The sequence below is a fragment of the Carettochelys insculpta genome, chromosome 6, assembly GCF_033958435.1.
Source record: "Carettochelys insculpta isolate YL-2023 chromosome 6, ASM3395843v1, whole genome shotgun sequence".
In the NCBI taxonomy this organism is placed as follows: Eukaryota; Metazoa; Chordata; order Testudines; family Carettochelyidae; genus Carettochelys; species Carettochelys insculpta.
This window is the reverse complement of record NC_134142.1, coordinates 41,488,436-41,501,687: the sequence shown is the minus strand read 5'-3', so window position 1 is coordinate 41,501,687 and position 13,252 is coordinate 41,488,436. Positions and strand designations below refer to the sequence as shown.

At 43.9% G+C, this 13,252-nt stretch overlaps 1 protein-coding gene across 1 annotated transcript in view; it reads right to left on the bottom strand.

The window, feature by feature from the left end:
• The window catches only part of SPTLC2 (serine palmitoyltransferase long chain base subunit 2), a 107,554-nt gene that overhangs the window by 78,914 nt on the left and 15,388 nt on the right, over positions 1-13,252 (bottom strand). Inside the window, exon 2 of the mRNA XM_074996707.1 lies at positions 4,092-4,286. Within this exon, the coding sequence (XP_074852808.1) occupies positions 4,092-4,286 (195 nt within the window). The remainder of the gene's footprint in view (positions 1-4,091; positions 4,287-13,252) is intronic.

The following is a 13,252-nucleotide window of genomic DNA, read 5'->3' as shown; positions in this document are numbered from 1 at the left end:
TCTGCAGCAGCCTGACCCTGCACCTCCACTAGCCCTGCAGCAGCCTGACCCATCGGCCCCCCCGACCCCCCAGCAGCCAGATCCCCCCACCCTCTGCCAGCTCCACAGCAGCCTGACCTCTCACCTCCGCAGGCCCCGCAGCAGCCTGACCCCCGTGCCAGCCCCACAGCCCCAACCCGCAGCAGCCTTAACTCCCCTGCCAGCTCTGCAGACTGGCCCCGGGGCAGCCTGACCCCCACCTCCTCTCCCTGCCAGCCCGGTAGATCTAACCTGCCACAGCCTGACCTCCCCACCCCTGCCGGACCACACCCCCAACCTTCAGCAGACGGAACCCCCCACCCACCTCACAGACCTAACCAGCCACCAGGTTTTAACTCCCACTCGTGGCACCAAACTGCTCCCAGCCTTTAACGTTTTCCAACCCCCCAACACAAGGTTCACTTACCTTTCAAAAGCAGCACCACCTGCTGCCACTCCTTCGCCCAGCTCAAGGAACCAGAGACGTTTATGTGTATTTTAATGAGAATTTAGTGTCCCTCATGAGTTTTCACCTTTTCTGCACAAATTTGGGAACCAATTGGGCTCCTTGAGCAAGGGATGAGTGTATAGGATCCTGGTCACTGTCTAGTAGGAGAGGGGCTGGTGAGCCCTGTCAGCCTGTCTTAAAAAGAGGGCACCCAACAAACAAATATTGCAGCATCCCTCAGCTCTGGAGGGGGCGGGGGGTGAGGGGTGCGCGTCTATACTAGGAACTAAACTTCAAAGTTAGGCACTACTTCAAAGTGGCCAGCAGAGAGTCTACACACATTTTTCTCTTGCTTCAAAGATAATTTTGAAGTAGAGAGCCCCACTTTGAAGTCCTTACACCATTCCCAGGAATGGAGTTGTGCCCTACTTCAAAGTTTTGCTGAGAGGTAGGGTGTGTGTAGACACTCAACTAAGAAGCTGCTTACTTCGAAGTTACTTTTGTAGTGTAGACATAGCCTAGGAGAGCTTCATCTCCAGTACCACACCTCAAGGTAAATTTATTAGCTGAGAAGAAAGGACAGATCAGCCATGCTGGGCATAGCTTGCAGGTGGTTTCTATCATCATCCTCCCTTTGGAGCTCAAAGGAAATTAAATACCAATTACCTACCTACCTTTGTACCAACCACCACCATAGGCCTTCCTATTCCTAAATCACTTTTTTAATCTGAGCAACAGTCTTACCTATCAAGCTTAATATGGGTTTTTAAACAAAGGAGGGATAATCGGTGGTTCAAGCATTAGCCTGCTAAACCCAGGGTTGAGAGCTCAGTCCTTCAGGGGGCCATTTAGGGATCTAGGGCAAATACATTTAAAAAAAAACCTGCCAATAGATGGTGATAGGCCCTGCTGTGAGCACAGGGGACTGGACTAAACCTCTCAAGGTCTCTTTGAGCTCTATAAGGCAGGTATATCTCCAAAGGTACGTGCAGCTCCATGCTGCAAACGAACAGCCTTCCTTCAAGCTGATAAAAGTTCACAAAAATTCTCAATAGCTTAAATGCCCTAGAACAAACTGCTCATTGTCCTCTGAGGATGTCTCTCCTAACTGCACTTGTCAGTTGGATATATATTTAAAGGAAGCTAGAAACGACTTTCTTCCAGTGAATCAATTTACAAAAGCACAATCTGTCCCATTTTGTAAGGAGGATATAAGCAGCAGTGTGAGGATATCAAGCTTATCAGAAATGTTATTAAAACTTCTCTAAGGTCCAGCCCTGCAGTAAACCCAAGAACACTGCAGGCAAGCCAAAGGATATTGTCAAACTTAAAAACAAGTCTGAAAATCCAAATTAATCTCCTCACTTTCACTTTCTAATTCTCTGAACTATCAAAAAGTTGCAATGTAGGTGGTAAAAGGGACAGTGTAATTCCCAAAGAAAATCATTTTTTCCTACGCAAAAAATTATTTTTTTCGGTACTAGTTCATTTTTTTCAAAACTACTATATTTTGTACCTAAATCTAGACCATGCCCCTATAAGGACCTAGGACATACCCCCACATTACACAGCCACTTTGAAGTAAGCCCATGATTTCCATTACAAGTATATTCAATCTTCCATTAAATGGCCACCTGTACTAAGCAATCTTCTTTTGCTCATCACTTTGATGGTTGTTTAAGATAGGATTTAATGCGTAAAGCACTGCAAATATGTAGGACTAAAAACTACAGGCTGAACCTCCAGAACTCTCATGTCTCGCAACATCCACAATCCAGCCAGATAACCACTTATCTTAGGCGTGCCCAAGTTTCCTATGGTCCCAGAAAGTTTGTGTACAGTTACCAGTCCTGGCCCTCAACCTTCTGTGCTGTTATTTCACTGTAATTTACCCTTAAATGTCTTCTAAGAGCCCAGTAAGCAGTGGAAATGTTGGTAATGCTTCTAAACAATATTGACCTCCCATGGATCAGCAAATTCTCTTCTTGGGCACCAGTCAGGTCCAAGGGTGCTGGACTAGAGAGATTCAACGTGTACATATAATACACCGATTGCATGCTCGTCCACCAGACAGCAGGATCTTCTAAACACTTCTTGTTTCTCATACATTGTGCTTTACATTCCCCAAGTAAACTTACAAACATTAGCACAGCATTGCTTCAGTAATTTAAATGTAATACTACTTCTAACCGGCAGTCTCATCCATCTCCAAAAAGAGAATAAGAGAGAGTCTCATTTCCACACAAAGGCAACAGGGGACGGAGACCCTATTTTGGGCTAGCTGCTTCCGTCAAGCACTCTGATTTACATACATGATGATACAAGTTTCAATTATAAAGAAGAAATTCTTCCTCTATGCAAGAAAGTCCATACTTTGCCACTGTGGGTCAACCTGGCAACTAATCAGGATCCTAACACACTAAACATTTGAAGCTTCTTAAAGGGACACTGCTTCAAAATAGATTTTGAAGTTATTGGACACCACCTTAACCCACAAAGCAAAAAACTCATATCCACATCAGGTTCATTACAGCCTGTTCTCCCAATCTACTACACAGATTGAGTGTGGCTGATGTACAGTCTAGTAATTGCAGTTCACACCCTGTTCTCAAAACCATGTGCTCTCAACTAAATTTATCTTACAGGAGGGGCTACTTCAATCTAGGCATGAATATGAGGAAGTGCACCCAGTCAGCATTTCACCATCACTGTGAACATTTTTAAAGGAAGTTTCCTGGTTTTAGTGTATTGAACCAAATGCCCTGATCCTCCCTTCACAACCAACCGACTCCTTTTAAAAAAAAAGAAACCCTGATTGCTCACCAGACTCAACTACAAGGCTATCATGAACAAATTTAGAAGCAGATAGAAAAAGGGCAACCATCTAGAGCCTTTTCTTGGAAGAAAAAAATATTTCCTCAGTAATGAGGTTATGCCTATGTTTTCCCCCTGTATTGCTCTTTGTTTACTACCCACACAAATTAAGGGCCAGATCCTAAGTGGCACAGATAAGTGTAGCTTCACTGAAGTCAATGAAGATATGCCAACTTACACCAACTGAAGGTGTATCGCATAATCGTATTTGGGCAGCAAAAGTGTTCAAAGAGCCCAGTATTTATTTATACCCTTCAGAGTTCGTGTTTGGGCTGTAATTTACCCTTAAATGTCTCCTAAGAGCTCAGCAAACACTGGAAGTGTTGGTAACGCTTCTAGACAAATGTTGACCTCCCACGGTTCAGCAAATTCTCTCATTTGGCACCAGCCAGGTCCTAAAGGTGCTGGATTAGAGAGATTCATGTTTGGGGACAGAAGAGAAGTGAGGCTATTCAAGCTCTAGCTTCAATCTCAGAGGAACTGGATACTTTCTTTTAATGTGGTTGACAATGAAAACAGTGACCAATGTGGACAATAAAAGGGTCATCAGTAGGCCTCAAAGATAACATCACTTTGAGACTACTGAAGTAATTGATTAGCTTCTCATTGTTATTGTTTCAGTCTACAGGTTCATCTAAGCAGCTAGAAGGGCTCATATTTGGCAGGTTCGTTTTGCACCCAAATGACTAGAAATAAACAAATTAGTAGTGCTCCACCAGCTTAATCCCACCCCTGCTTGCCCAACAGCTACCTTCTGTTCCTCTCTCTCTGCTGCATGATGACATTTCTCAATCTTCCACTGTCGCAGAAAGTCTCGCAGATACCCAAAGAGGGTAAGGACACCATAGCCCACGTATGTCAGCACAGCAACCAGCATTGGTGTTTCTTCAAAAGCTTCATTAAAGGGTCTTTTATATAACCCTCCATTGTGGGCAATGTGATGAATCTAGGATAGAAGGTGAAAACTGAAATTAGAAATTACAAGGGAAAAAAAATTTGTTTTCAGAGAGGGTATGACACCCACTCAGAGTGCTGCTCAGTTACAGATGTACAAGATTTTTTACTCACTTTGAAGAGCCACTGACAACCGCTCTTAATAAAGAGCACTAGCCCCAACTTCTAGCCTCAGCTTCATCTTCTCTTGCTGCCAGTATGTCCAAAGTTATTGCTGTCAAGTTTGCCACTCTGATACTTTGTCATGTAAATTAACAAAATAGTTGCATATAATTATCAATTTCATTTTAGATATGTTGATTTATTCCCAGCTGAAAGGGTGACAACCAGATTGAAAACTTTAAAGAAGGACATTTACCTATAATATATGGCAGCATCAGGGCAAGCTTCCCATACACACTGTTCTGCCAGTGTAGTTCAGCCCTAATGATAGTGAAGGAGAAGACAGACTTCTGCTGATGAAAGTGACAAAAGTAGTTCAGTCCTTACAACTCAAACAGTTCTTTGGTAAGTCCTCCCATCAGCACAAATCCTGGTGACAAATTTGTGATGTGGGAGCTGAAATCAAGAGACCCAGAAGTGACCAGTACAGGGATTTCAGAGTGTTGCACTGGCCACGTGACCTTTTCCTTCCCCACACCCTACCCATGCCCTACCTCCTTCCCCTCATATGCCCCATCCCCTCCTGCCCCTGCTCCAGCCCTGCCTGCCTCTTCCCAAGGAAGCACCATGCTGCTTCTGGCGAGTGCAGGGCAGCCCTCCACCTTGGAACAGCACAGCCTGAGAGTAGTGCGAGCTAGGAACTCTCGAGCCGCAGTGCTCTGTGGTAGGGATGGGACTGCACCTGCATTCACAAGAAGTGGTGTGGTGCTGATGGTGAGTGAGGGGTCCCCCCCAATGCCAGGGTATCCTGTGCACCCCCATGTCACTGATGCCAAGACAAACTCACCCCCAGTTTAGGAATTAGTGAACATCCATTTAGGAGGGAGCAGCTTTCTGTCTCTGCTGAAGGGGGCTAGAGACCGATAGGTAAAAGGCTCTAACTCATTTGCAATGCTTTAAAGCACCTGTCCCTCAGTAAATGCTGATTTAGGACATCTTTCACATATAAAGAACCTGTGTTAGACACCGAGTTGCAAAAAAGTTAGCATTTAGGAAAAAAAAAAAAAGCATTCAACACACACACACACACACACACATTAGGAGATGCTATCTTAATTTGGCCCTTTTCTGGATGCAGAGTTTTTAATTACAAACTGTTTTTGTCACATGGCCACGAGTAGAAGTCAAACCCTGAACGACTAAATATACAGCACAAACTTCTTCCTCTTGAAGAGGAGTAGTAACCAGTTATGGGAATGGGCTGTTTTCCTTTATGTGAAGAGGCGGCCTGCCAGCAGAGGGTGGGGCACTGTGAGAAATTGCTCCCAGGCTCTGCAATTCAAAAGGACTGCGGCTGCCAAAGTAAGAGCAGCAGGTGCTCTGGATGACTTTGAAATGCTGTGGAACACTGTACTGCCAGCCCAAGGGTGGCTCTGAGGGAGCTGACTGCCCTAAGCCCGGCCTCTTCTGTCCCTGGCCCCAATCCTTCCAAGGTGGAGACCGAGGCCCCCCTCCCACCTTGCCCCCAGGCCTGTGGTGGCTGTCATCATTGCTAATGAGGTGATAGCCCCTTCAGGGGGACCAGGCACTTATGCCAAAATGTTGTACAACTACTTGTGAGCCACGATGGCAATGTCAGATCTGGTGTCCTGGGGCTTCCCAAATGCTTATGAAAATTGCCTTAGTAATATTAAAATTAATGGGTTACATGAGTTATTTTGTCTAAAGCATCTTCAAGCTATGCACATTTGTATTCCTACCTGCTGAATGTGTATGTCTTATTTTTGTGCGTGTATCATTCGCTTATGAAGTCAGAAATGTGAATCTGGTTTAAATTCCAAATATGCTAAGGAGGTGAAGCAAACAAGGGACTACAAAGCGAGGATTTTGAGAGGGAGTGAAGGAGATTGCCCCTTCTGAATGAACAAGGCAAGTACTAGCTTTGGGTGACTGAGTTTGACTGGGTGCTTTTTTCTGTTTCAGGTGATTTCAGTTACTGTGTGTCTCGGAGTGTCTGAGCCTTTGTTCCTTGATCAGCCTCACTCAGCCTTGGGGTCGCCCCTTCCCTGTGTGGCTACCAAACGGTAGGGCCTTTTTCTTTTGAAGCCATAGGTTCCATACACAGTGCAAGGACAATCATGTTATAACCAGGATAGACTCATCTAGTCCCAAAACTAACTCTGTGTGGTGGTCATTCAGGAAAACTGTATGACACTAAGTTTGGGTTCGCCCATTCCACTTTCCCTCGTTATGTCTTGGTAAGTGCAATCGGGGGAAATGTGATCTACCAACACAACCCAGTACTACTCCTCAGAGAGCTGCTTGCAAGGTGCCTCCAGTCCTGTAGATTCAGATTTAACGGATTTTCTGTCATTAACGGGTGCTCCTCCCCACATTAGATGGTTAAATCAAGGGTTTACTGTATGTTGAACACAACTTCATTGTTTCAAATAAGTTTCTTCAAATAATGTCAGGTTTTCTTTGTGAATTTTTGAAAAAATTAGCTACTTGCAACCTAAGACCTCAGAAATCTACACAGGCAGAACAATTAGGAAGAATTATCTGAAATGCTCAAATCCTTCCTGCCTTCATCTTATACACCATACCCCAGTCTGTGTGCAATTATTTTCAGGTGTCTTATTTGTAAGTTATTCCATAAGACTAGAAGCACATTGTACAGTGTATATGAGAGATTCTTAGCCAAAACTAAATGGTCTCTGCTCTTACCAACACCTACACCAACCTCCCTTCACCTCCCACCAAACCTAACTGCCCCCCTTTGTAGTCTCCAGCTAGCTTCCTCATCTTCAATGCAGCCCTCACAACTCTTGATATTTAGTGGCTTCCTGGAAAACTGTTCTTCATTGCAGTGTTCATTACTTTAACAAATATGCAACCCACAAAGCCAACAACATTTACAATATCTTTACAGTTCATTGCATTCCTTCCCATTTTCCTCCCTCTGAGTCTGTACTCCTGGTCTTTGGGAATGGGCAGTCTTTACAGGACCTTGTAGTGGCACATGTAGTTAATATGAACACATTCTTCTAGACCGGCGTATGAAACCTTCAACTCCTGAGCCACATGCGGTTCTTTAAGGCCTTCTTTGTGGCGCCTTACATTATAACTACAAAGTAAAAAAAACACGCTGCCTCATGATTATTTTTAATAAATGGTCAACATCTAAACGCTCAACAGCAAACTCATATCTAAATAGCAAATGATAGGTGATCGTGAAACCTTTGATAACTCTCCCTTTAATATGTGCAGTGCGTTGTGGGATATGGCACTGTATTTATGGCTTGATCATGATGCTAACAAACTTGATTTTCAAAAGGAAGCTTGCAGCATTCCTGCTATGAAGGGCAACGCGCATTTTAAGGAAGAAAAATTAAACATGAAATAGAATTGGCATAATTAAAATGGGTTTGAGACTGAAAGTCAGGAAGATAGTAGTACAAACACGTCAAGTGTGAGGAAACAAATTATGGAAAATATTTGTGAATGTCCTGCAGTAAACATGTATGGCACTACAAATCATTGGGTGTGCGCTGTTCTTAAAACAGGGGTTATAAAAAGCATGATTTGATACTGTTTATTACGGACTTCTCATTTACATGCATTACTGTTCTTGAATTATTGAGTTTTTCCTAATTAAAAAAAGGCTCTTCTTGATATTTTGGTTGCCAACTCATGTTCTAGACACATTTATTTAGTGACAACAAGCTCAATGCTGTGCAGTCACAAACAAAGGCTATCCAGACTCTGAAAAGTTTTCAGCTTTGAAAAAAGACAGAAGAGCCAAAAGGGAAATCCAGAATCTCAGATAACTTAGAGGCTGGCTTTCATAATTTTAAAGCTCACTTCTTGAGAGTGTTGTGAAAGAAATGGGATGCACAAGGATCTGAGTGAGAGGTTAACACGCCGCATGGATCGAAAGTCTTTCCATGACCAGGGCAGCATGAAAGACAGAAGAGGAGCCTAAGAAATGGCAGGATTTGGATTCAGACAACATGCAAAGGAAGAGCAGGGAAAAGTCAATCCCAGACTGACTAGGATGATGGTATCAACAGCCAGAAAAAAGTGAGAAGAGGCTTTAGTTTAGGTGGAAACAAGCTGTGACTGAACCATGTTAAACTAGAGTTCTCAACAAGACACACATACAGGAGGAAGCATTAGAAACAGGCTGAAACGGGACCAAAAGGGAACAAGACAGAAATAGAGAAGAATATTTGAGGTATCAGAGATATGAATGCTAGATATGTAAGAGGGTAAAATCTGCCAACAAAGTACAGAGGGAAAACAGAAAAGAACCAATAACTGAATCATGTGGGACCACCACAAAAAGGGGTGTTGAGGGAGCATTGTGAGGTAAGTGAGAATGCCATTAAATCCATGGTTTCCAAACAGTTCTGAACTAGCCATATTATTCTGAAAATATTGTTCAAGATAACTAGCCACACCCAACCAGCCAAATACCAATATGTGGCTAGGGGCTAGCATGTTGGACAGGTCTTTAAAGGACTAAATACAAGGAAGGAGTTTGAACAGGATGCTGAGGAGGATGTGGCCCATGGTATCAGAAACATCAGAGAGACTGGATCATGAAGGTGGAACACAAACTGGCTAGAAGCACTTTCAGGACCTTAGCAACAACAGATTCACCAAAACAGAGAACTCAGAAGCCAGAATGGAATGGCTGCAGGATGGAACTGAGGAGAACTGCTTGAACATCTCAGGCACCAGTTTTAAGTTCTCTGAGTAAGAGGTTTGGAAGAAGAGAGGCAAAGATGATGGCAGGATATAAAGACGAGCAATTTTTAGAAAGGTTTAAATGGTGTGCAGAAAACTGCTGCATGCTTGTGTGTGGAGGGAAAGAGGCCTAATGACAAAAGGGGACAATTGAAATTAGAAGTATTTGGAGTCAAGGCGCTACAAAGAGGAATTGGAAGAAGCACACATTGAAGATTTTTTGAGAACATAAAAGATGTAGAATAATTCAGCATCATACTTAATCTCGTAACAGGGCTCAACCTTCGCTTTCTGCTGTCCTGAAAGCAACAGGCAATAAAGAGATGTATTTATACTAGCTACTTCTGCCCAAGACAAACCACCCCAATCACTTAAAGAGATGGTTTAACTGCTCTCTGCTGGCAGGAATAGTCTGAAAATGGAAGATTCTATTTAAATGCCCCCACAAGGTCATCTCTACTGAAACAGTATCTTTCCTGAAGTCTTATTAAAATGTATTAGTATCTCAGTACCACACATACTGCAGAGATCTCGCTAAGAGGTTGGCAATTTTCTTATTAGCTGGATGATGTGAAGAGCTTCTGCAAGGAAAGCAATTTTAGACAGCCGAGTTCCTGGCGTGCAGAACTCAAAGGACTGCACTGGGAAAGGAAATATGCCAACTCTACAAGACAATCACTTGCTGAAGAGCTAGCCAAATGAGCCAGCCCCAAGAGGGATTGCAATATATTAAATGGCAATTCTCACTGAGGAGCAGAGACAACTGGTGAGAGAGACCAGAGAAGTTGGGGCAGGAGGGGAATGGGGACACTGGACACATGACCTCACGCCCACAGACCAAGGAACGGCTGAGACAAACCCACCTCCAATCTCTTCACCTAAGCAATGAAGCCCCGGGGCATTACTGGGGCTTTTGCCAACAACAGGGGACTGTGCCCTACCAGGCCACACTCACTAACAGTGGCAGGAAAAGCAGAGGAACGTTCCCCAGCGTGCACTGCTCCTCCAGCCACATTGCTCCATTTCCTGCTTGTGAGCATATGGCTAGTCCCACCTGACCCCCAAGCAACACCGCTGGAGGAGCAGAGCAAGCTGGGACTACGTTGTTCTACTTTTCCTGCTGCTCCCAGTCAGAAGCTGGAACTCTGCTGTAGGCACCAGGTCCTCCCACTGCTAGCCCTCCACCCCAACTGCTGGCCAGTGCCTTACCCCTCTCGCCCACAGCGTTTGGGGAGCACTTGGTCCCAGTGACCCCAACGTATCACCCCTGCTGCACAGAAACCCCAAAGGTAATACTTCATAATATTTTGTGTTTACTTCGTCCATCAGCTCCATCCCTAACCCCTGCAACTATCTGTTCAGCGAAACTAAGTAAAAAAATCATTTAATGCAAACTCCCCCCAATACCTTTGTCCCTCAAACTGTTTATTTGCACACACCCAAACTGAACCATATCCAGGCCTGCCTGTAAGAGTTGTACTGACATAAATGAAGGTGTGATTTTGTATCACTTCAGTTATATCTGCACCACTTTATATGTGGACACTCATCTGTTTTAATTAGCATATATTGTTAAGTTTTCAAAAAAACAGCTATAAATACTTTTTCAAAAATAAAACTGAACTCTAGGCTTACCAATGTAATTGTATCTTAAAAAAAATTAAACTGGGGCAAAATTTTGCCAAGATACTTGTCTTCAGATAAGTTACCCCCCCGCCCCCGACTCAAAGACAGCTGGTGGGTTTTGTTTGTTGTTTTGCATGGAAAGTCCTACTTTGACAGAGGAGGGTCCACAAACTAAGCAACAATGATCTCAGTGGCTGTGGTCACATTTGGCCAAAATTTCAAAATGGCCATGCTAATGGCCAAATCAAAGAATACGAATGAGGCATGAAATGAATATTCAGTGCCTTCTTAGCATGCTGCTGGCCACAGCACTTCGGAAGTGCCACTTTTCGCTCGTGCGTGGCTCCGCTACGTGGGAGTCCTTTTTGAAAGGACCCCACAGACTTCGAAAGCCCCTTCTTCCTATCTAGCATTAAATGCTTTTTGTATTTCAAGTCTCGCTGAATAGATATTCCTATCTAGGAGTAAGGGGATTTTGAAGTCTGTGGGGTCCTTTCGAAAAGGGCCCCCTTCTAGTCGAGCCACGCACGAGCCAAACGCGGCACTTTCGAAGTGCTGTGGCCAGCAGCATGCTAAGAAGGCACTGAATATTCATTTCATGCCTCCTTAGTATTCTTTGATTTGGCCATTAGCATGGCCATATCAAAATTTTGGCCAAGTGTGACCACAGCCACTGAGACTTCTTGAAAGATACCTTCTCAATTAAAATAATATTGACAAAGGACGCTGTAGCCCACCACATGTAATACCAAGCTTCTCCAGCTTGTTTTAGTTTAAGATTTTTTTGTTCATTTCACTATCAGAGACACCACAATGTGATAAGATCTTGAAAGGAATTGTTACAATAACCCAAATCCCATGAGCACAGTAACAGACTACAATGCACCTGCTACAAACTTCAAACACTCCGTTAAAGATATCCTAAGGGACAGACCCCAAAGACCTCATCTAGGGAAAAGTTCACTATAATCAGTGGGATTTCTATCTATGTAAGGAATGAATTAATGCCACCACCCCCCTTTATGCAGTAAGATTTCGAAGCTTTTTTTTCCCCTAGGTTTATTTGCCCTTTGTACCTTTATACAAAGTGTGATTGTATCTTTAAAGTCTTTTTTACATATCACAATTCAGTGGAAAGGGTGTTTATGTAACCATTTACTTTTAAACTGATATGTCTTAGACTTGGGTTTTTATTTCAAATAAGTCTGCTTTTACCCAGTTGCTGTGGTTAGTTTGGTACACTGAACAATGATTTCCATTTCCAGGTTTACTGTTCCATCTTTCATGAAGATGTTACTCCCGAATAAGCAATTCTCAGCAAACTGGTTTAAGGAGATGCCTCTGCAGATATAAAAAATCAGCATATTCATTGCTGTCTGAAATAGCAATGAAAAGAAAGCTTTCCTGATTCAACTAGCACCCGCCCCACAGACCACACTACATAGCAGTAAGACCTGCAGTCAAATTTTTAAAATGCTGAAATCCTGACATTCCAGAAATACCATTCTGATTACAGTAAAACCTCGAGTTATGCAGACGTTGCAACCCCTGCATAACTCAAATTTCCGCGCAAGTCGAGGTCAGGAGCCAGGAATCAAGCTGCCATTTGGTCCCAGCTGCCCGCTTCTTGTGGGACCAGGAAAACTGAACAGCCCACTAGGGCTAGTCAATTTCCTGGCTGCTTTTCCCTACCTTCCCCCAGCCACACAGCAGTCACCCTGACAGCTGCTAAGCTGGGGGAAGGCAGGGAGAAGGGGCTCTTAGCCTACCTAGCTGCTAGCAGCTGAAGGCAGCTAGGCAGACTGACAGCCACAGAGCAGCTTCAAGTTGTGCTTAACTCACATTAAAGTGAGTTACACACGACTTGAAGCCAAGTATTTTGAGGGTTTACAGTACAGATTACACACATTGGACAGGTTATTTCACAAATAACTAGGTGGTGAGACAAGGGTATCTGATCATTACTAAGACCTTTAAAGGAAAGAAAGGTGTGAATACCTCTAGGTTGCCTGCAGCCAGAGGACAGTTAGCCTCTCTATAGCCTGCAATTGGTGGCTGGGGCCCTTTTCAAGAGCCAGTGGGCTGCTACTGAGTTGAAGAAAAGAGAGGTGCAGGTCAGGTGACCAGACCAGACTGCCCAGAAGAGAGACCAGAGACAGAGGAGGAGAACAGGCATAACTAACAGAGAGGAAGCCGTGCTAGTCTACACACGATCAAATCAAAAAGCAGTCAAGTAGCACTTTGAAGACTAGCAAAATAGTTTATTAGGTGAGCTTTCGTGGGACAGACCCACTTCTTCAAACCATAGCCAGACCAGACAAACTGGCAGGCATAACTAAGGGTGGGCCACTGAAAGCTAGTCAGCCTTGGTTTGTGGGGAAAGAGCAGAGCTCCACCCCAACCCCCAATGAACTCTGCTGAATGTTCCTACTTCCTATGTTAACAAGGACTGTTCTATGTTGTGTTTCTCCATTCTTG